Source organism: Rana temporaria, chromosome 6 (assembly GCF_905171775.1).
Source record: "Rana temporaria chromosome 6, aRanTem1.1, whole genome shotgun sequence".
In the NCBI taxonomy this organism is placed as follows: domain Eukaryota; kingdom Metazoa; phylum Chordata; class Amphibia; order Anura; family Ranidae; genus Rana; species Rana temporaria.
In genome coordinates this window covers 169607126-169630369 of record NC_053494.1, presented here as the reverse complement: position 1 = coordinate 169630369, position 23244 = coordinate 169607126, and the positions used below count along the sequence as shown (strand labels likewise).

The window sequence follows — 23244 nt, the reverse complement described above, 5'->3', positions numbered from 1 at the left end:
CAAGGGACATACGATGAATCAAATTTTGCAGGGATTCATAGGAGGTGAGGATGGCTGCCTCCAATGCAGTGGCTGCATTGTTGGCTTCGGGGTAAAACCACCAGTGTACGTGGGCCAATTGAGAGGCAATACAATACATTTGAAGGCAGGGGAGGGCCAATCCGCCCTCCAGTACTGGTAACTGAAGGGTGTCCTTGGCAATCCTGACCGCCCCCCCTCCCCACAAAAAGGAGGTGAGGATGGAATCTATCTCTTTGAATTTATTTTTTGTGACATACACTGGCGAATTACCCAAAACATACAGAAATCGTGGCAAGAAAATCATCTTAAAAATATTAATTCTACCCAGTAATGTTAATGGAAGATTAGCCCAGGTTTTGAAAGTAGTTTTCAAGCGCCCTATGAGGGGGTCTAAATTAGTCTTGACATAGGAGGCCATGGGATGTTGTATTATGACTCCCAAGTACCGGAAGGAGCTGACTATCTGTAGTGGACAAGATGGTGGTAGCCGGACCGACGTCGCCTGGTCCATCATAAACAGAATGGACTTGTCCCAATTAACCTGGAATCCCGAAAAGTGGCCAAACCTCCCAATGAGATCCAGCAGGGCCGGGAGGGACGACTGGGGGTCCGACAAGTATATTAACATGTCATCAGCGTAGAGAGATACCTTCTCCTCTAGACCCCCGATCGTCAGCCCCGCGACTGCCCCACAGGACCTCACCAACGCCGCCAGAGGCTCTATTGCCAGCGCAAAGAGCAGCGGCGACAGAGGGCACCCCTGTCTGGTGCCTCTTTATTGGAAAGGGATCAGATATGGCTGCGTTTACTCTTAGTCTAGCAGTGGGCTTCGAGTACAGTAGTTGCACCCACCTGATAAAGGTATTGCCGAATCCAAACTTCGCCAGGACCTCCAGCAGGTAAGGCCATTCGACCGAGTCAAATGCCTTATGTGCATCTAAGGACAGAACGGCCCTAGAGCCCATCTCTTCATGGGTTGCCTGCAGATTAGTGAATAATCTACGTAGGTTGATGGAGGTCGATCGCCCCGGGATGAACCCGGTTTGGTCTGCACCAATAATGGTAGTAATGACCGTGTTCAGTCGCCGGGCAAGTACCTTTGCTAGAATTTTTACGTCCGAATTAATGAGTGAGATCGGCCTGTAAGATTCACAGAGGAGGTGATCCTTGTGTGGCTTAGGAATAAGGACAATCAGTGCCTCTGACATAGAAGGCGGCAGCTGCCCCGTCCTGATAGCAAAATCATACACCCTGCCCAGATGAGGCACAAGCAGATCCCTGTACTGCATATACCACTCGATGGGGAAACCATCCAATCCCGGTGTTTTGTTTCTGGAAAAGGATTGGATAGCCTCCCCAATTTCCTCAGCCGTCAGAGGAGCGTCAAGGAGTGTCGCCTGTTGGGCCTGAAGCCTAGGCAGTGAGATTTCAGAAAGATAGTCATCCAATTCCACAATTGTGTAATGTGCTCTAGTAGCATAAAGGGAAGAATAAAATGTGACAAAGGCCTCCATGATCTCCTTATTCTGTTCTACTACAATTCCCCCGGAATCCTTAATCCTAGGTATACTACAAGGCTGGTAGTCCGGTCTAGATAGATACGCCAGGAGGCGACTGTTTTTATCTCCAAACTCAAAGATCCGCTGATTCTGATACAGCAGCTTCTTCTGAGTACGCTCCAAAAGCACCAGGTCCAGTTCCCTGGCCCCATGCTTCCAAGCGGCGTGTGTCTCAGGAGAGGGGGTCGCTGAATAAGCGGCCTCTGCCTCTCTGAGAGACCTCTCTGCATCTGTCAGTCTCGATAGCGAGGCCTTGCGCGTCTGACCAATGGCCGCAGCAAAAGAGCCACGTGTGGTGGCCTTAAAGGCGTCCCACACCATCGGAACCGAGGCGCTCTGCCTGTTAGTCACCCAGTAAGAACCCATCTCTGTCATACACTGGTTCACCACAACCTCATCCGCCAACCATAACGGGCTCAGTCGCCACACTCGATAGGAGGAGGGAGAGGTGCCCAGGGCGAGGTCCACCAACAAAGGGGAATGATCAGACACCGCCCTAGGGAGGTACTTGACCTCAGTCACCGAATTCAACAGATCTGACGAGACCAAACATAAATCAATACGGGATAAAGTACCGTGAGACTCAGAATGACAAGAATACTCCCTCCCATCCGCATGCTTCCACCTCCAGACCTCCACCAAGTCAAATTGAGTTAAAAAGGATCCCAAGGGGGTGGGAGGTAGTGTAGAGCAACGCAACCTATCTATGGAATTATCCAATACTGTATTGTAGTCACCCGCTATCAATAAGGGACCCTCCGCTATCGCCAATATGGAGTTCATTACCCGCTCAAAGAATACTTTAGTGAATGGGGGCGGAGCTAGTTAACGTATATGGTTTACCCATGAATTCCATAACGACAATCACAAAGCAACCATTAGGATCAAGCTTAACATGTTTAATGCTAACTGGTGCAGATTTGGCAATAAGAATGGAAGTGCCCCTGGCATAAGTAGAGTATGTGGAGTGGAGAGCATAAGCGATTTTTGCCCGCTTAACCACTTCCAGACCTGCGCACGACGATGTACGTCCTATTTTTAAAGACGGATATCTCGGTAACGGCAGCAGCTGCTGTCACAACCGAGGTATCCATCTTTAGTGTGCGCGGTCTGGAATCCGATAATGGCGGTCTCCGCGGCGGATTCACCGCGAGATCGCCGTTATCGGTGGCGGGAGAGGGGCCCCCCCCCTCCCGCCGCTCTCCCGCGCCCTCCGCCACTTACCGGAGCCGTCGGTAGCGGCGGAGGGGATCGGATGCTGTCGGCTGGTGAGCGGGGACGAGACTGAAGGAAAAATCTCCTTCGCCCGTCCCCCATAGCTCGGCTGGGCGGAAGTGACGTCAAAACGTCAGTCCCGCCCAGCCTCTTAAAGAGACAAAATTTTTTTTTGGTCATTTGAAAAAATGACATTTTTTATTTTTTTTCTATTTTTTGCATTTAAGCCCAAATATGAGATCTGAGGTCTTTTTGACCCCAGATCTCATATTTAAGAGGACCTGTCATGCTTTTTTCTATTACAAGGGATGTTTACATTCCTTGTAATAGGAAAAGTGATAATTTTTTTTTTTTTTTTTTTTTTCAGTGTTAAAAATTCTAAAATAAATAAAAATAAATGCGAAAAGCAAAAAAAAATTTTTTTAAAGCGCCCCGTCCCGACGAGCTCGCGCGTAGAAGCGAACGCATACGCGAGTAGCGCCGACATATGAAAACGGTATTCAAACCACACAAGTGAGGTATCGCCGCGATCGTTAGAGCGAGAGCAATAATTTTAGCCTTAGGCCTACTCTGTAACTCAAAAAATGCAACCTGTAGAATTTTTTAAACGTCGCCTATCAAGATTTTTAAGGGTAAAAGTTTGACGCCATGCCACGAGCGGGCGCAATTTTTAAGCGTGACATGTTGGGCATCATTTTACTCGGCGTAACATTATCTTTCAAAATATATAAAACAATTGGGCCAAATTTATTGTTGTCTTATTTTTTAATTCAAAAAAGTGAATTTTTTCCAAAAAAAGTGCGCTTGTAAGACCGCTGCGCAAATACGGTGTGACAAAAAGTATTGGAATGACCACTATTTTATTCTCTAGGGTGTTAGAAAAAAAATATATAATGTTTGGGGGTTTTAAGTAATTTTCTAGCAGAAAAAAATGTTTTAGTCTTGCAAACACCGAATCTGAAAAACACCTAAGGTCTGGAAGTGGTTAAGGGCCATTACTCTAGAGCCCTGGAGGTGGGTTTCCTGGAGTAGGATCACATGCGGATTATGACGTGCCAAATATTCAAACATCAACGATCTTTTCACTTTTGAATTAAGCCCCCGTACATTCCACGACACAAAACGTAATTTAGACATGAAAAAGCATGTAGTGTATGGCTGGAGGAACCCATTCCTCGCCGCACGCCGGGAGTGGCCAGAAACTGGCGCCCGACGCACCACGAGGGATGCGTACACTAAGGAGTAAGTCAGAAACATATAACAATGCTCCAGCAATACATAATATCAGGTGCATAGTAGCAAGGCCAGCTAGTCCGGCCCATAGATAGACATGCAACAACAAGTACCAGCATTTCAGAAAAAGTGCAAAAAACACAAAAACAGTCCCGAACAAAAGTCCCTGAACACCCCAACCCACCCTAACCCTCCCGGCTCCCAAACCCAAACATATGAGAGCTTTGTTCCCAAAACCAAAATTGCAAGGCGGGGTGGCCATGACTCAAACCCCCCAACAACAATCCCTGAGAAGTGGTAGAGGTCCTTAGACGCTGGCTGCTGTCCGCAACCGCACAGAACAAACATATCAGGTGATCCCGAATCAGGATGGAGGATTCAAAAAACAGCAGGTAAGGTGTTCAAAAAATGGGGGTAGAAAAGGCAAAGAAAATAATAGTAAATGCATCAGCAGGAACAGGATGACCACAGCCCTCCAGGCTGGACAAATAGTGTGCAAACAATGGCACAGGGGAGTACCCCACCACCCCAAAATATTTGAGAGAAGGGTTGTCAAGGAAAGTACACTCAGCATGTTCACTTTCAGTGTGGGGGCGACCTTCGGTCCTGGTTCCTGCGTTCCGGACGTCCCAGGGTGTCCACCCAGTGGGATGCCTCCTTAGGATCAGTAAAGAAGTAGGCCTTGCCCTGGTAGATGATTCTCAGACGAGTAAAGAAGTAGGCCTTGCCCTGGTAGATGATTCTCAGACGAGCAGGATACAGCATGCCGTAGGGAAGCTGAAGCTCACGGAGCCTGCGTTTAATGGCAATGAAGGTGGCCCGTTGCTTTTGTGTGGCTACTGAGAAATCAGGAAAAATGGTTATTCCGCTTCCATTAAAGGACACTCTTCCCTTCTCCCTGGCAGCTCTGAGAACAGCCTCCCTGTCCCTGAAATGAAGCAGCTTGATAATCATGGCCCGTGGTGGGGCCCCAGGAGGAAGGGGGCGCATGGGGACTCTGTGTGCCCGTTCAATGGCGAATAGTGGCGAGAAGGTGGGAGCGCCAAACGTGGAGATCAGCCATCTTTCCATAAACATTTCTGGGGTCCTACCCTCAGAACCCTCTGGGAACCCCAGGAAGCGAAGGTTACTCCTCCGTAAACGGTCTTCCATTTCAGTGAGTCTATCTGTAGTGTGTTCCTGGGCCTGGTGCAGCTCCCTGACAGAGCCCTGCAATGGACGGATCTCATCCTCTAGTGTACTGATGCGTTGTTCAGCATTAGACACTCTATGGCTGAGGTTGTGGACATCCTGCTTCAGAAAGGATAAGTCGGTTTTAATAGAATCCATTTGAGTGGTCAGGGATGCATGGCTATGCTGGATGGCAGCCATGATCTGAGACAGGGATGGCTCTGTGGGGCCTACATCAGCAGCATCCATGTCAGTGTTCTCATGGTCAGAGTCCCTGGCTGGTGATATGAGAAAGGGGTCTTCTGGGCTCAGAATAGGGGGTGAACAGTGTGACTCACCCTTCCCTGCTGGTTTTTGCCTCGGTGTAGCCCTGGAGGAGGATGGCTGGCTGTATGTGCCTGCAGCATGGTGACCAGCACCATCTTTCCCAGTTTCACATGGTGGGGGCTGCAGGACGAATCCTGAGGCTTCCTCCATCGGTGGGCCGTATTTGACCATCTCCCGACGGGCACAAGGCTTCCTGGAAGCTGTAGGGATCGGTGGAATCCTCGGATGGCAATCGGTTCAGCAGGATTGAGGTAGGATTGTGTGCAGCATGGACAGAGCTCAGGCAAAGCACCTCCTCACATCATGGTCGTTGGCCACTCCCCTGCCATTTAATCTTAATAGTACCCCACGCATTTGAAACTGCAACGCATTTTGGAGAGATACACCAACATTTTGGTAGCCGAAAATGGTGTTATTGGCATTTTGCCGATAAGAGAAAAAGGTGCCAAAAATGGCACCGAAACCACATACGTTTTGGCCATGATGTTGCTGCGATTTTACCATGATTTCACTATTCACACAGGTAGGTACATTCAGGTACCATGGATTAACTTTAGGGTGGCGTAGCCTAGCCTGTTTAGGCTACACCGCCGTAAATTAGCTAGGCTAGTAATGATTCTCAATATACTTACCTGCGAATTTACGGCGGTGTAGCCTAAAACGAGCGGGCGTAAGGGCGCCTAATTCAAATTGGTTGGAGGGGGGCGTGTTGTATGGTAATGAGGCTTGACCTCACGTTTTTTGAAGTTTTTTGCTACTGCGCATGCGCCGGGCGCCTACATTTCCCAGTGCGCATTGCGGCCAAGTACGCCGTACGGGCCTATTGATGTCGACGTGGACGTAAACGACGCAACTCCCAATTCGCGGACGACTTACGCAAACGACGTAAAAAATTCGAACCTCGCGGCGGGAACGGAGGCCAGACTTAACATTGTTATTCCACCTTATAGGTGGAATAACTTTAGGCCGCCTAAGGCCTTACGGAAACGACGTAATACGACTGCGGCGGCCGAGCGTACGTTCGTGAATCGGCGTACAAGCTCATTTACATAATCTACGCCGGCTGCAATGGAAGCGCCACCTAGCGGTCATCCAAAAAATTGCAATCTAAGATAGGACGGCGCAAGCCGTCCTATCTTAGATATGTTTAAGTGTATCTCTGTTAGAGAATACACTTAAACATAGGTCGGTGCAGATTCAGAGTTAGGTCGGCTTATCTGTAGATAAGTCGGCCTAACTCTTTCTGAATCTACCTAAGGGTGTTTTTCATGTCATGCGACTCGAAAACTGGGACAAACATACCGGTTGACCCGAAAATCCTGCTGTTGAGCCATATGGAAGTCGTGGACGGGGATAGGTATTGCAAATTATGTCTGACTTTCTCACTATTTTATGCTAGGCAAGAAATTATGCTGCAGTGGAGATCGGAGGATCCCCCTATTTGTGCCTCTTGGCAATGCTCAGTAACTTCGGTATTGCCCTTATACAGGTTGACTTATGAGAGTGGACAGTGACCAGGAAAGTTCGACAAAATTTGGTCCACCTGGCAAGACACCCGCTCTGACCTTGAGCCCCCCCCCCCCCCCTTCTGGCTGAGTGTAACTGATATGCGCCCGTCCGCTCCATGTTGTTTCCCCCCCCTCCCTCGCCGAGTGTGACCGATATGCGCCCGTCCGCTCGATGTTTCCCCCCTCTAGTCCTACGACTATACTACTATTAAGGGTTGTCTGGCAATGTTGGCAAGAACTGTTCAGTTTGCACGACCGGTTTTGGGCCATTTTTGCACTTGTTAGAAGGGGCGTGACCCCAGGATGTATCGTATTCTCCTGTTTTGATCTATGTTCTAATGTACACGCTGTAACTGATTGTATTGTAATGCTGATTTGTCCAATAAACTTTTCTGTAAAAAATAAAATAAAATGCTTAGTTCTTCTCATGGCTGTCATGGTCAGCATTGCCTCTCACTCTTGATTGAAACCTTTGACAGGCATAAGAACAGTAGCAAGGTGTGAAGAGAGTTGGAGTTTTCTTGCCATCTGGAGAAGATGCGCCATTTTATTCTCTAGGGTGTTAGGATAAAAAATATATATAATGTTTGGGGGTTCTAATTAGAGGGAAGAAGATGGCAGTGAAAAATAGTGAAAAATTACATTAGAATTGCTGTTTAACTTGTAATGCTTAACTTGTAATACCAACGGCTCACCACCAGATGGCGCCAAGTCGCCAGGACCCTATTTCTAGTCGCCATGGCGACCTGGCGCCCGGGATTTGTCGCGCCCTGCCTTCACCTAGGTAGAGAAAGATCCCTGCAGAGGCCAGTGGACCCATGATCTACTGATTGTGATTCAATGCTTTGCAGGCTCCAATTAAAATAATAAAAAAAAAGGCAGAGTTTTGCAATATGGGTGTATTTAGGATTTTTATGTTTTGCAAATGGTGGAATTGTCCTTCAAAGTGGCAGACTTGAGATCTTTATGAAGGAAACAAATAACGAAGTTCTCTGGATACTGACCTTTGCGCTCCTGGTGGCAAAGGTTCATCTTCCTGCATCGTACCGTCAATCTCAGACTGCAGTTTGGAAACATCCGCAGAAGGCAGGTTTAGGTCCGTGTAGGAAATTGGGTTTTTATTCTTGTCCAGTATACATTCAAAGTCTACAGATGACAAATATAACACCATATCAAAGGCTTGGAGGTCAAATTTCTCTGTTTCTATAAACTACTTTACTAGTACTTTCTGTGTCAGAGGGACAGCTTTAGAAAATTGCAATAACAGACATGAGAAAAATCTGACATTTTGTTTTTCTATAATAATCTCGACTGACAGAATAAAAAAAAAAAAAAATTATGACAGTCAGGGAGGGAGTTAAAATAATTTACTTAGAGCTCATGAACGCACAACGTTTTTAAAGTGGAGTTCCACCCATAAATATAACATTACAACAGTAGTTTTAAAAAAATGTCATTAGTCCTTTACGATTTTTTTTTTTTTTTTTTAGATGCCTTCAAAGTGTTGTTGCTAGGCAGAATAGTTAATCTTCCCACTTCCTGCACCTAGGTGCTTAATGCTTCCTAACCTACACCGCACAGACTCCTGGGAATGTAGTGGGTGTAACTTTCCAGGAGTCTGTGCACTCCCCAGTCTCGAAGAATCATGTGACTTGGACAGTACAGGTGCTGAAACCTGATCTGAAACCTATTACACTGCTTGTGCAGCACTGAGCATGTGCGAGCCTCTGCAAGGCTGAAATCCAGGAAGTCATACAGTCTGGCTTCATGATGCCCACACTTAAGATGGCCCCAGTCAATTTCTATTTTATAAAGTGTCTAAATGCTGTAACAACCTAACAAAACGGACCTTAGTTTACAGGCCAACTTTACTAGAATACATTAAGCTTGTGTATTACAGGGGTATTTATATTTAAAAAGTGAAATTGTGGCCGGAACTCCGCTTTAATGCTGTTTTGGGGCATCTGACGTTTTTTTTCTGCCTCCATGTTAACCTATTTGTTCATGCACACAGGTATTTAGAGGCAGAAAAAAAAACACTGGCAAGCATTCAGGAGCAGCTGTGTTTTGACAGAAAAAGTGATTGACGCGTTTAGATGCATCTAAAACGTGCATAGCGGCCAATTTATTTAAATAGCCAGAATTTTGGCCAATGAAATCAATACATATGTTTTTTTCAGTTTTTTTTTTTTTTTGAGGGGAGCAGTGGAGGTTATTATTTTCAATACAATCTATAACCAAAATACACTATATTACCAAAATTATTGGGACGCCTGACTTTACACGCACATGAACTTTAATGGCATCCCAGGCTTAGCCTGTAGGGTTCAATATTGAGTTGGCCCACCCTATGCACCTATAACAGCTTCATCTCTTCTGGGAAGACTGTCCACAAGGTTTAGGAGTGTGTCTATGGGAATGTTTGAACATTTTTCCAGAAGCTCATTTGTGCGGTCAGGCGCCGATATTGGACGAGCAGGCCTGGCTCATCCCAAAGGTATTCTACTGGGTTGAGGTCAGCTCGAGTTTCTCCACCCCAAACTCGCTCATCCTTATCTTTATGGACCTTGCTTTGTGCACTGGTCCAAATAATTTTGTGGATGGAGGATTATGATGTGGGTTTTTTTTTTTCTGAGAGTTGGGCTTAGCCCCTTCGTTCCAGTGAAGGGAACTCCTGCGTACACACGGTCGGACAAAACCGGTGAGAATGGCCCGAGGTTCAGTTTCATCGGTCCAAACCGACCGTGTGTATAGCCCATCGGTCTGTTGTCCTTCGGTCAAAAATTTTAAAACATGCTTTAAAATCAAACCGATGGCCCGCTGCCCGATCGGTCCAAACCGATGGTTAGTACAGAAAGCATCAGAATCAAGTCGACGCATGCTTGGAAGCATTAAACTTCGTTTTATTCAGCACATCGTGTGTTTGACGTCACCGCGTTCTGACCCGATCGGTGTTTGGAACGATGGTGTGTACGCACATCAGACCATCAGGCCACTTCAGCGGTGAACCGATGGAAATGGCCCGTCGGACCATTCTCATGGGTTTGGAACGACCGTGTGTACGCGGCCTTAAGGGATCACCATACCTAGACATTTTGGACAATTTCATGCTCCCAACTTTGTGGAAACAGTTTGGGGGGTGGCCCCTTCTTCCAACGTGACTGCGCACCATTGCACAAACAAGGTCTATAAAGACATTAGGGCTGCAACTAATGGTTATTTTCATAATCGATAAGTTGGCCGGTTATTGCTTTGATTAATCAGATAATCACCTTAAAAAAAAGTGTGGTGTGTAATTTAGTTAATATGTAAAGTTTAAAATGAAAGACAATTTCTTCTTAAATATCTATATGGAAAATGTAACTATATGGTTGGGGAGAAAAATCTTAAATCCACTTTGAGAATAACAGACAGAAGAGATATACTGTATATACCATTAGAGGTTGAATCTGGTAAAAATCTGACTCAGAGATACATTTTTTTTTATTTAAAAGGAGTTGTAAAAGGCAGAAGTTTTTTTATTTTAATGCATTCTATGCATTAAGATAAAAAAAAAAAACTTCTGTGTGTATAAGCCACCCAAGCACCCCCCTAATTACTTACCTGAGCCCCGTCTCTCTCCAGCAATGTCCACGAATGTCTAGTCGGGGACACTCCTCTAGATTGGCTGAGACACATCAGTGGCGCCATTGGCTCCTGCGCTGTCAAAGTCAGTCAGCCAGCCAATCAGGGAAGAGAGGAGGCGGAGCTGGGTCAGGGCTCCGTGTCTGAATGGATACACTGAGCTGTGACTTGGCTCCAGTGCCCCCATAGGAAACACTCGCTTTTGCGATGCCATGACTTAACCACTTAACACTCAATGGCCCAGATTCAAGAAGCACTTGCGCCCGCGCAACCATAGTTGCGCGGCGCAAGGGCTTACTTGCTCCGGTGTAACGAGTGCTCCTGATTCAGGAACCTCGTTACACCGACTGCAGCCTAGGATGTGACAAACATAAGCCTCCTTATGCCTTCACATCCCAGGCTGCATTCTTGCGTTGGCCGCTAGGGGGCGCGGCCTTTGTGATCGGCGTATAGTATGCAAATTGCATACTACCACCGATTCACAAAAGTTGCGCGGGCCCTGCGTACGCAAGGTACGGAGTTTCCGTACGGCGCCTTTAGCATAAGGCTGCTCCTGCTAATAGCAGGCGCAGCCAATGCTAAAGTATAGCTGCGCCTCCCGCCCGTGAAATTTAAATTTCACGTCGTTTACGTAAGTGAACCGTGAATGGCGCTGGACGCCATTCACGTTCACTTAGAAGCAAATGACGTCCTTGCGACGTCATTTGCCGCAATGCACGTCGGGAAAGTTTCCCGACGGAGCATGCGCTGTTCGCTCGGCGCGGGAGCGCGCCTAATTTAAATGATTCCCGCCCCCGGCGGGATCATTTACATTAGGCAGCCTTGCGCCCGGCTGTTTAGCATATTGCCCGCGCAATTTACGGAGCAACTGCTCCGTGAATCGCGGGCAAAGCGCAATATTTGCGTGGGCGCAGAGAAAAAAATTTGCTCTTTGCCCACGCAAATATTGCGCGATTCTACCTGAATCTGGGCCAATATTTTTTACTTTTTGCTATAATAAATATCCCCCAAAAATATATTAAGAAAAATGTTTTTCCTCAGTTTAGGCGATAGGCATTCTTTTACCTATTTTTGGTAAAAAGAAAAATCGCAATAAGCGTTTATTGGTTGGTTTGCACAAAATTTATAGCGTTTACAAAATAGGGGATAGTTTTATTGCATTTTTATTAATTTTTTTCGTGACTGCGACGATATGGTGGACACTTCGGACAATTTTGACACATTTTTGGGACCATTGTTATTTTCACAGTAAAAAATGCATTTAAAATGCATTGTTTATTGTGAAAATGACAATTGCAGTTTGGGAGTTAACCGCTAGGGGGCGCTGATGGGTTTGTGTGTTCCCTGAAGTGTGTTTACAACGTTAGGGGGGTGTGGCTGTAGGTGTGACGTCATCGATTGTGTCCCCCTATTAAAAAGGGATGACACGATCGATTCTGCCGCCACAGTGAAGAACAGGGAAGCCGTATTTACACACGGCTCTCCCCATTCTTCAGCTCCGGAGACCGATTGCGGGACTCCAGCGGCAATCGGGTCCGCTGGTCCCGCAGCTTCGAACCGGGTCACGGGCACGCCGTACCTGTACGTACATGTGCCCAGCCATGCCATTCTGCCGACGTATATGTGCAGGAGGCGGTCCTTAAGTGGTTAATAGCACCCCAATCGTGGTGCGATTTTGCAGTGGTTGTCACGCTGCAATCGAAGCAAAATCACAAGGCTCAAAAGAAGCTTCTGCAGTAACAAGTAATGGCATCGCAAATACGCGTTTTGCTGCAATTCTGGAATCGCGGGCAGAATCAGGGCGATTCCACCCGTGATTTAAATTGCCTAGGTGTGAATGAAGTTTTCTTTAACCAACATCATATGCAGATCATAATAATGTTGTTGCATAATATTTCTCCATGAAGCTTCTGAACAGCTACTACAAAGAAAAGCTTATTCATCCCCCACTTCCCATACATAGACAAACACTCTCTCTAATCAGAGACATGTAAGCACTTTGAAAGTCTCTGAATGGTCTGGGCAGTACGTCTAGGAGTTTTTCTATGCTTTGTTTGGACATTTGTTTTACAGGGCAGTCACTGCGGTGATACAGGGCATGTCCCTGCAGTATGCCCATTGAAGTTTCTAAGGACGTACATCATACGTCTAAAGTCCCCAATTGGTCACGTCTTACCTACAGAGTAATAATATGGTGTAACAATGGACATTCTCGTATAATGTATTCCACCGAGGGCCTCTCCCAACAGGTGCCGAATCTGGTTAAGTATGGGGTTTTTATAGTCACCGTCTAAAGAGGGGGAAATAAAAAAAATAAATGAAAAAAACTCTACGTCTTATCATTTGCAAAGTAAATTTTTTTCACCAGCACAGACCCCTATACCAAATAACAGTATTAAATCCCCCCCCCCCCCCCCCCAAAAAAAATCCACTTTGTTTTTTCTTAACCACTTAAAGCGTTGTTTCACCCTAAAAACAACTTTCTAGCATCTCATTCAGCATAGTAGCGCGAGCTACAGTATGCCTTTATATATTTTTTTGGCGCCTCACTCATTGTTATATCGCGTAGTAAAATTCCAGACTCCCTGCGGGGAATGGGCGTTCCTATTCAGAGGGCTCGTGATTGACGGCCGGCTATGGCGCGTCACGCTTCACGAAAATAGCCGGAGTAGGTCTCGGCTCTTCCCGGTGCTATACGGCGCCTGCGCACAGACAGCTGACTGCGCAGGCGCCGTGAAGAGCAAACACCTATTTCGGCTATTTCCGTGACGCGCCATAGCCGGCCGGCAATCACGAGCCCTCTGAAGGCATACTGTAGCTACTATGCTGAATAAGATGCTAGAAAAAAAAAAAAAAAAACATTTTTTAGGGAGAACCCCTGCTTTAAGGACCTTACCTGTTTTTCAGACTCTGTGTTTACAAAATTAAAAAAAAAATTTTTACTAGAAAATTACTTAGAACCCCCAAACATTTATATATATATATATATATTTTTTTTTTTCTAACACACTAAAGAATAAAATGGCGGTCATTGCAATACTTTGTCGCACCGTATTTGCGCAGCGGTCTTACAAGCACACTTTTTTTGGAAAAAAATCAATTTTTTTAATAAAAAAATAAGACAACAGTAAAGTTAGCCCAATTGTCTTTTATATTGTGAAAGATAATGCTACGCCAAGTAAAATGAAACCCAACATGTCACGCTTCAAAATTGCGCCCGCTCGTGGAATTCCGTCAAACTTTTACCCTTAAAAATCTCCATAGGCAACGTTTAAAAAAATTCTATAGGTTGCATCTTTTGAGTTACAGAGGAGGTCTAGGACTAGAATTATTGCTCCCGCTCTAACGATTGCGATGATACCTCACTTTTGCTGTTGGGACACCGTTTTCATATGCGGGCGCTACTCACGTATGCGTTCGCTTCTGCGTGCAAGCTCGTCGGGACGGGGCGCTTTAAAAAAAAATGTTTGTTTTCTTATTTAATTTAATTTATTTTTACACCGTTTAAAAAAAATAAAAAAAAAAAATGGGTCACTTTTATTCCTATTACAAGGAATGTAAACATCCCTTGTAATAGAAAACAAGCATGATTGGCCTTGTCAGGAAGGGGGAGAAAGCACCCAGTAGGCAAGTGACTAAACTAACTGCAGCCCATATCCTGGTCATTGCTTCTCTTTAACCGCTTCCATACCGGGCACTTACGCACCTTCCTGCCCAAGCCAATTTTCAGCTTTCAGCACGGTCGCATTTTGAATGACAATTGCGCGGTCGTGCTACACTGTACCCAAACAATTTTTTTATCATTTTGTTCCCACAAATAGAGCTTTCTTTTGGTGGTATTTGATCATCTCTGCGGTTTTTATTTTTTGCGCTATAAACAAAAGAAGAGCAACAATTTAAAAAAAAAAAAAAACAATATTTTTTACTTTTAATTTAATAAATATCACAATTTTTTTTTAAAAACAAAATTTTTTTTCCCCTCAGTTTAGGCCGATACGTATTCTTCTACATATTTTTGGTAAAAAAAAAAATCGCAATAATCATATATTGATTGGTTTGCGCAAAAGTTATAGCGTCTACAAAATAGGTGATAGATTTATGGCATTTTTATTTAATTAATTTTTTACTAGTATTGGCGGCGATTTGCGATTTTTTTACTGTCACCGTGACATTGCGGCGAACACATCGGACACTTTTGACACGTTTTTGGGACCATTCACATTTATACAGCGATTAATGCTATAAATATGCATTGATTACTGTGTAAATGTGACTGGCAGGAAAGGGGTTAACCACTAGGGGGAAAGGAAGGGGTTAATATGTGTCCTAAGATGTGTTCTAACTGTAGGGGGGAGGGGACTCTCAAGGGGAGGAGACCGATGTGTGTTCCTCTGTACTGGGAACACACATTGGTCTCCTCACCGCTGACAGGAGGTGAATCTGTGTGTTTATACACACACACACACACACACACACTCCTGCCTTGATTACCGACAATCACGGGCACCCGGCGGCTGCGATTGCAGCCGCCGGGCACCCGCGCCGGGTCACGAGCGTAGCCGGCGGAGCGCGCGCCCTAGATCACCGGGAACGCAGGACGTCATATGACGTCCACCCGGATCGAGAAGGGGTCCCTGCCGCTGTCATTTCACAATGAGGCGGTAGGGAAGTGGTTAAATACCAAACTCAACCAAGACTTCACCTGTCTGCTGCAGCTGTTGACAATACTGGTCATGGAACCACGGAATCTGATATTCTGGGCACTCGATACATAAAGCTCGGTTTACTTCCATTAGACGTCTCCTTACCGTCATACGTGTCTCAGCTTTAGAGACTGCAAAAACAAACAAGAAAGAGGCAAGTCGATGTAATTAAAGTCACAGATCTACAATTCCTAATGCCCATCTGATGTGAACCCGAGCTTTTAAAAGACTCTCAAGAAAAAAAAGCATCAGAAAGGAGGCATGATGTCATTGTATTTAATCAGACTGTTGGTACCAAGACTCATCAGGTTTGATTTCTAATTTTTACATAGCTGCTGTCTAGAAAGCTGAAAGTGGAGGTTCACCCGGAAATGACAATTTTTAACATTAGATTAAGGCTCATTTTGTCTAGGGGGAATTTTTTTAAATCGAAGCCGTACTTACCGTTTTAGAGAGCGATCTTCTCCGCCGCTTCCGGGTATGGTCTTTGGGACTGGGCGTTCCTTCTTGATTGACAGTCTTCCGACAGGCTTCTGACGGTCGCATCTATCGCGTCACGATTTTCCGAAAGTAGCCCACCGTCGGTGCGCAGGCGCCGTATAGAGCCGCATCGACGTTCGGCTTCTTTCGGCTACTCGTGACGCGATAGATGCGACCGTCGGAAGACTGTCAATCAAGAAGGAACGCCCAGTCCCGAAGACCCATACCCGGAAGCGGCGGAGAAGATCGCTCTCTAAAACGATAAGTACTGCTTAGTTTTTTAAAAAACTAGCCGATTCCCCTAGACAAAAATGAGCATGAATCTAATCTTACATTTTTTTTTTCGGGTGAACTCCCGCTTGAAACATTATAAAGGAAGTAAAAAAAGGAGCTTACAATAGCCTTCATGCACAGGTACTGTTAGATATTATAGCAAAAAGAATGGCATGGATTACTGTTAATATCTTGTGTTCCAAGCCCTATTCCTTAGAAGACATGCACTGATGGGCAAAAACCCTGAAACTTCTGTCTACAGTTTGGATGTACAGTAAAACCTTGGTTTGCAAGCAGAATTCGTTCCAGAAACATGCTTGTAATCCAAAGCACTTGTATATCAAAGCATTTTTTTTACAGGGTATAAAAAAAAAAAAGAGAAGAGAGGCACCTCTAAGTGTAGCAATAAGTTGGTAAATGTTGTACCTTCATTAAATGTAACCATATTGCTACACTTAGAGGATCCTCTTTTTTTATACTCAGTTGCGACATGACGCTACTCTTATATTAAAGGAGTTGTAAGGAAAACATTTTTTGGCTAAAATTAATGTCTTTAAGGTAGACAGACAGAATAGTGTAATGATTCTGTTAAAAAAAAGAGTAAATACCTATTAAATTCCTTCATCTAGATCACCTTCGACATTCTAGTTTCTGTTCTCTCATTCACTTCTTGGTTTGCAGTGCTCGTTCATGCAAGAACTACATTTCCCAGTATGAATTGCGGCACGCCCAGTAATTCACACCACCTTGAAGTCTTTAACACGTAGAGAGCGTCCTGCCGCACAGATGTAGTTCCCAGGAGGGGGTGAGCACGTTACTGACCACCGCAGTAAAGCCTCCCTTCACGGTGGTCAGTAACAATCAGACAAGCAGGAAGTGAACCGAACAGAGAAGAAATAAAGCAACTTCTGAGCAAAAACGAACAATGAGGAAGTGAAAAGAGGAATGTCTGCAGGTAAAGAATGCTTATTATGAAAAAAAGTGTTTTACTTTACAACCCCTTTAAGACATCGCTTGTATATCAAGGCAAAATTTATTAAAAACATTTTGCTCGTCTTGCAAAACGCTCTTAAACCAAGTTACTCTCAAACCAAGGTTTTACTGTAAATAGCTCTTTAATATTTATTAGGACTTTGTACTATACACCAGCAGTTCTGAGTGTGCTGATGGGGAATAAAGGAATAATCTGCATTGCTCCAACCATTGTCCTGAAATGATCCTTTTTTTATATGTAATGGAATGAGACATGACCATACCTTCTGTTCCAAGGCTTTACTGAGCTAAATGCCGATTCAGTTGGAGGGCTTTTTGATTCCCTTAGCCGTTTCCCCACCTTAAAGCGGAGCTCCGACGTTAAAAAAAATTATTAAAAGCCAGCAGCTACAAATACTGCAGCTGCTGACTTTTAATATATGGACACTTACCTGTCCTGGAGTCCATCTGCTGCCCCCACCGCCATCCACGGTGAGGGAATCAGGAAGTGAAGCGTTCCGGCTTCACTGCCCGATTCCCTACAGCGCATGTGCGAGTCGCGCAGCGCCGTCCTCACTGGTCCCCGCTGTGTTCTGGGAGCCGAGTGTTTCCCAGAACACAACGAGCGGGACGGGAAGTGACGCACTACCTGCAGAATACCCGCAGAGAGGACTCCCGGAAGTGTGTGCAAATACCTGTCTTAGACAGGTATCTGCACCCCCTCCCCCCTGAAAAGGTGTCAAATGTGACAACGGAGGGGGGGAGGGTTCCGATGAGCGGAAGTTCCACTTTAGGGTGGAGCTCCGCTTTAATCTGCATGGTTATACTGTGTTGTTGAAATAATCAAAAATGTATCCGATTCCTAAAAGGGTGGAAACAATGGGGATGATTTACTAACGCCAAATCGACTGTGTACTTTGAAAGTGCAGTACCACTCATTTTCCTTAGTAAATGTACTGTGGTAAAGCTTGTCTTTGTAACGATTACCCAATCAGATGCAAGAAAGAAAAAAAAAAAGAAAAAAATTATGCATATGACTGTATGATGGAAAACAGCACAGTTTTTCCACATTTATTAAAGAGGAAGTAAACCCTGATGGGTTTTACTTCCTCTTTGTTCCCTGCAAAGTAATAGCATAATGGACTAGTATGCATCACATACTAGCCCATTATGTGCCACCTACCTTCAGAAGAAGCCCACGATGTCAGCCCTGTCCCCGCTGTCTAATCACGTCCATCTTCAACCCCTCTTCCTTCCGGGGGCCGTGGACTCTGGCTCTGCTTTTGGCCGGAGTCACGTGACGTCCCAGCACAAGCACTATAGAAACGGCACGGATCGTGCCCTTTCTCCAGTGCGCATGTGCCGATTATGTCGGCACCGGCGTATCATAGGCTTACCTGTAGGGAAAAGTGGTTGTACAGCCACTTTAAGCACTGGGGAAAATTGGTGCAAACTGCACTTGGAACGTGTACAGTCTATTTACCTTTATTAAATCAACCCTAATATATTGCTACAAGGGACAATCAATGGAACCACCTCTGTATTTTAAAGTGGTTGTAAACCCTTACAATCCACTTTTGACTAGTGTGCAGTTACCGGCGGCTCCCGCACGCATGCCTGGGAGTGACGTCATCGCAGCTTTGGCCAATCACTGCGTCGGAGCCCATGATACCCAGAAATAACTCCAGAAGCGATGTCGCCAGCCGGAGCTGTGTTCTGAAACCACTGCGGGGGCTTCGATTTAAGGTGACTATTTCATAATGAGCTAGTATGCCATGCATACTAGCTCATTATGCCTTTGTCTTGCTTTTTTTTTTCAGGGGGGGGGGTTACAACCACTTTAAACACAGTTATGCCCTGCTACTTGCCAACATTTAGTGCAAACATATCCTCTGTGAAACCCCAATCACTAAAGAGGAAAGGAGGTTCTCTTGTACCATCTGATGGTTGTCCGAGTTCTTGGTGCTCAACATGCAGCCTTTGGTGGTTGCAGTGGGCCCCTGGCCCCAGCAGTCAGTAGCAAGTACAGGGAGTGCAGAATTATTAGGCAAATGAGTATTTTGACCACATCATCCTCTTTATGCATGTTGTCTTACTCCAAGCTGTATAGGCTCGAAAGCCTACTACCAATTAAGCATATTAGGTGATGTGCATCTCTGTAATGAGAAGGTGTGTGGTCTAATGACATCAACACCCTATATCAGGTGTGCATAATTATTAGTCAACTTCCTTTCCTTTGGCAAAATGGGTCAAAAGAAGGACTTGACAGGCTCAGAAAAGTCAAAAATAGTGAGATATCTTGCAGAGGGATGCAGCACTCTTAAAATTGCAAAGCTTCTGAAGCGTGATCATCGAACAATCAAGCGTTTCATTCAAAATAGTCAACAGGGTCGCAAAAAGCGTGTGGAAAAACCAAGGCGCAAAATAACTGCCCATGAACTGAGAAAAGTCAAGCGTGCAGCTGCCAAGATGCCACTTGCCACCAGTTTGGCCATATTTCAGAGCTGCAACATCACTGGGGTGCCCAAAAGCACAAGGTGTGCAATACTCAGAGACATGGCCAAGGTAAGAAAGGCTGAAAGACGACCACCACTGAACAAGACACACAAGCTGAAACGTCAAGACTGGGCCAAGAAATATCTCAAGACTGATTTTTCTAAGGTTTTATGGACTGATGAAATTAGAGTGAGTCTTGATGGGCCAGATGGATGGGCCCGTGGCTGGATTGGTAAAGGGCAGAGAGCTCCAGTCCGACTCAGACGCCAGCAAGGTGGAGGTGGAGTACTGGTTTGGGCTGGTATCATCAAAGATGAGCTTGTGGGGCCTTTTCGGGTTGAGGATGGAGTCAAGCTCAACTCCCAGTCCTACTGCCAGTTTCTGGAAGACACCTTCTTCAAGCAGTGGTACAGGAAGAAGTCTGCATCCTTCAAGAAAAACATGATTTTCATGCAGGACAATGCTCCATCACACGCGTCCAAGTACTCCACAGCGTGGCTGGCAAGAAAGGGTATACAAGAAGAAAAACTAATGACATGGCCTCCTTGTTCACCTGATCTGAACCCCATTGAGAACCTGTGGTCCATCATCAAATGTGAGATTTACAAGGAGGGAAAACAGTACACCTCTCTGAACAGTGTCTGGGAGGCTGCGGTTTCTGCTGCACGCAATGTTGATGGTGAACAGATCAAAACACTGACAGAATCCATGGATGGCAGGCTTTTGAGTGTCCTTGCAAAGAAAGGTGGCTATATTGGTAACTGATTTGTTTTTGTTTTGTTTTTGAATGTCAGAAATGTATATTTGTGAATGTTGAGATGTTATATTGGTTTCACTGGTAAAAATAAATAATTGAAATGGGTATATATTTTTTTTTGTTAGGTTGCCTAATAATTATGCACAGTAATAGTCACCTGCACACACAGATATCCCCCTAAAATAGCTAAAACTAAAAACAAACTAAAAACTACTTCCAAAAATATTCAGCTTTGATATTAATGAGTTTTTTGGGTTCATTGAGAACATGGTTGTTGTTCAATAATAAAATTAATCCTCAAAAATACAACTTGCCTAATAATTCTGCACTCCCTGTATGTAACACGTCTCTGGTCTTAAACCACTCACTTAGCACAGTCTGACCATTTCTTCTAGTATGCTGCATTTGAGCCCCCTGTTACTCATAAGTTGACAATCACAAGTCTAAATAATAAAAGCACTGTGGCAGTGTTGCCAACTGTCCGTATTTTTACGGACAGTTTGTAAAAACGGGCACTTTTTTCCCCCGTTCGTAAAAGTTTGTGGTTGCGGGAATGTGCCACTAAAAATAGCCGAGACCGGTTCGGCTTGGAACTGCGCATGGAGATTGGAGGCAGGGGGTGATTGGAGGCAGGGGGTGATGGTGGCACCGCTGAGGGGGATGGTGGCACCACAGAGAGTGGGGGAAGAAGACAAAGGTTGTTGGTGGCACCGCAGAGGGGGATGGAGGCAGGGGGAGATTGGAGGCAGGGGGAGATTGTGGCACCGCAGAGGGGGGGTGAAGGCAGGGGGTGATGTGACGAAATAATTTTCCCTTATTATATCGAAAATAACAAATATGTTTTTTTACCTTAATATCTACCTTAAATCACATTGCTATTTGCCTAGTGTACTTGTTTGTAGCCTAAATACTGAAATTTGCACCTAAAAATGGAATTTCGTAACTTTTGTGAAATGCCAGTAAAAACGTGGCTGCGCCAGTAAATTTCGGGTATCGTGCCAGTAAATTTCAATCTGGTAGGTTGGCAACATTGCACTGTGGGCTGGGCATCCATATACAGCATATTAACCCCTAGAAATGTGGAATTTCCTAATTTCAGACACACAGCTAAAACAATTCTCTATTGCCATACAGATGCTTGCAACTTACCATCAAGTTCTAGATCCAATCTGCTTAGGAAGTCAACATTGAATATAGCTTTTACCAAGCCTTCTGGCAAGCGTTCTGCCAAAGTTAATATATAAGCCAGCATTACCACGCGGTAAGGCCTCACTGAATCTGTAAAGAAGACATACAGTGATGCATTTGTCAATTCTGTCACACAAGGCAGTGCTAAACAGGAGCAGAAAGTAAACATGTCTCCTCTTCAGTGCTAAAATCGTTCTCAGTCTGATACCCGGGATTCCAGGCACAGGGGTCACAATTACACAAAACACCTCTACAAATACTTTACTACCAGTTTTATTTGCATCTAATCTGGTTGCGGAGTGGCTTGATAAATGTCCCTCATAGTATATAAAAACTACATAATATAAAAAAGGGACTATATCTACATAGTAAGACTTCCATCATCCAGCCTTTATGGTGAGGTTCCTACCATTTGTTTCTTATAGTAAAGTTCTAAACCATACACTTTTTCAGGTCAGGAAAAGCTAAAATATTTCCCATTTAATTTGTGTGGACCAGTTTTATTTTGCATGCATCATTTAAAGTGGCTCTAAAGGCTTCAGGTTTTTTTTTTCTAGATCTTGGGTAAAAAAAAAAAAAAAAAAAACAACAACAACACAACACCTTCTGTGCCACATGATCCCCCCCAGCCCCCCTTATACATATGCCCCGTACACACCATCACTTTATGTGATGAAAAAAAACAACATTTTTAAAAACGTCACTTTAAATGACCGTGTGTGGGGGGAAACGTTGTTTTGTGTCTTGTAAAAAACGACAAAAAAAAAATTGAAGCATGCTTCAATTTTATGTGTCGTTTTTCAAAACGTTGTTTTTTTCTTTACAGAAATTGACCGTGTGTAGCAAAAAACGAAGTTTAAAACAAGGTTTTTACACCCGCGCATGCGCAGAAGCTAGTTATGAAGCGAGCTTCAATGGAAAAACGTGGTGAACGTAACCTCGCTTTGCTAGAGCATTGTGAAAAAATTGAAGTTTCAAAAACGTCGTTTTTTACTTCACAGAAAATGTTGTTTTTTTTCATCACATAAAGTGATGGTGTGTACGGGGCATTATAGTAAAGTTCTAAACCATACACTTTTTCAGGTCAGGAAAAGCTAAAATATTTCCCATTTAATTTGTGTGGACCAGTTTTATTTTGCATGCATCATTTAAAGTGGCTCTAAAGGCTTCAGGTTTTTTTTTTCTAGATCTTAATGCATTCCCTGCATTAAGGTAAAAAAAAACAAAAAAAAAAACACACAACACCTTCTGTGCCACATGATCCCCCCCAGCCCCCCTATACTTACACCTGAGCCAGATGTTCTCTCCCTCCTCACAGGGCAGATTGATAGCAGGAGGAGCCATCGATCTCTTTTGTCATAACTGCTTATCCCTGTCTGTTAGCTTTAATGTACACATACTTAGCTCAGCGTATATTTATGGCACTGCTCGGTGTCATGATGCAACTCTCCTGCGTATGCGTGGGAACAGCTGCGGCCCGTCCATTAGGTGTGCCACCCCCTATATGACTAATGGATAGATTTATGCATAGTATGAATCTATCCACAGCCGCTGCTGCCACCGCCTATTTAGGCGTCCGGTGACTTGTCGTTAAGGTTCCCCTAATGAGAAAGTTCCTTTAAGGACTGCGCAGGTGCAATCCTTGCCGACGGAAATCTCCGAACCTCGGCCGGCATCCAGGCTCATTCTTTAACATCCCAGTGGATTGGAAGATGTTA

General features: G+C 44.8%; 1 protein-coding gene across 3 annotated transcripts in view; it reads right to left on the bottom strand.

Annotated features, from left to right (window-relative positions):
- LOC120944038 (FAST kinase domain-containing protein 1, mitochondrial-like) overlaps positions 1-23244 on the bottom strand; it is a 76602-nt gene that overhangs the window by 7195 nt on the left and 46163 nt on the right. For all 3 annotated transcript variants that reach the window (XM_040357800.1, XM_040357798.1, XM_040357799.1), the window contains 4 exons: positions 21488-21616; positions 15360-15491; positions 12834-12947; positions 8038-8179 (listed from right to left, as the gene is read on the bottom strand). In XM_040357800.1, coding sequence (XP_040213734.1) covers positions 8038-8179; positions 12834-12947; positions 15360-15491; positions 21488-21616 — 517 coding nt within the window. The remainder of the gene's footprint in view (positions 1-8037; positions 8180-12833; positions 12948-15359; positions 15492-21487; positions 21617-23244) is intronic.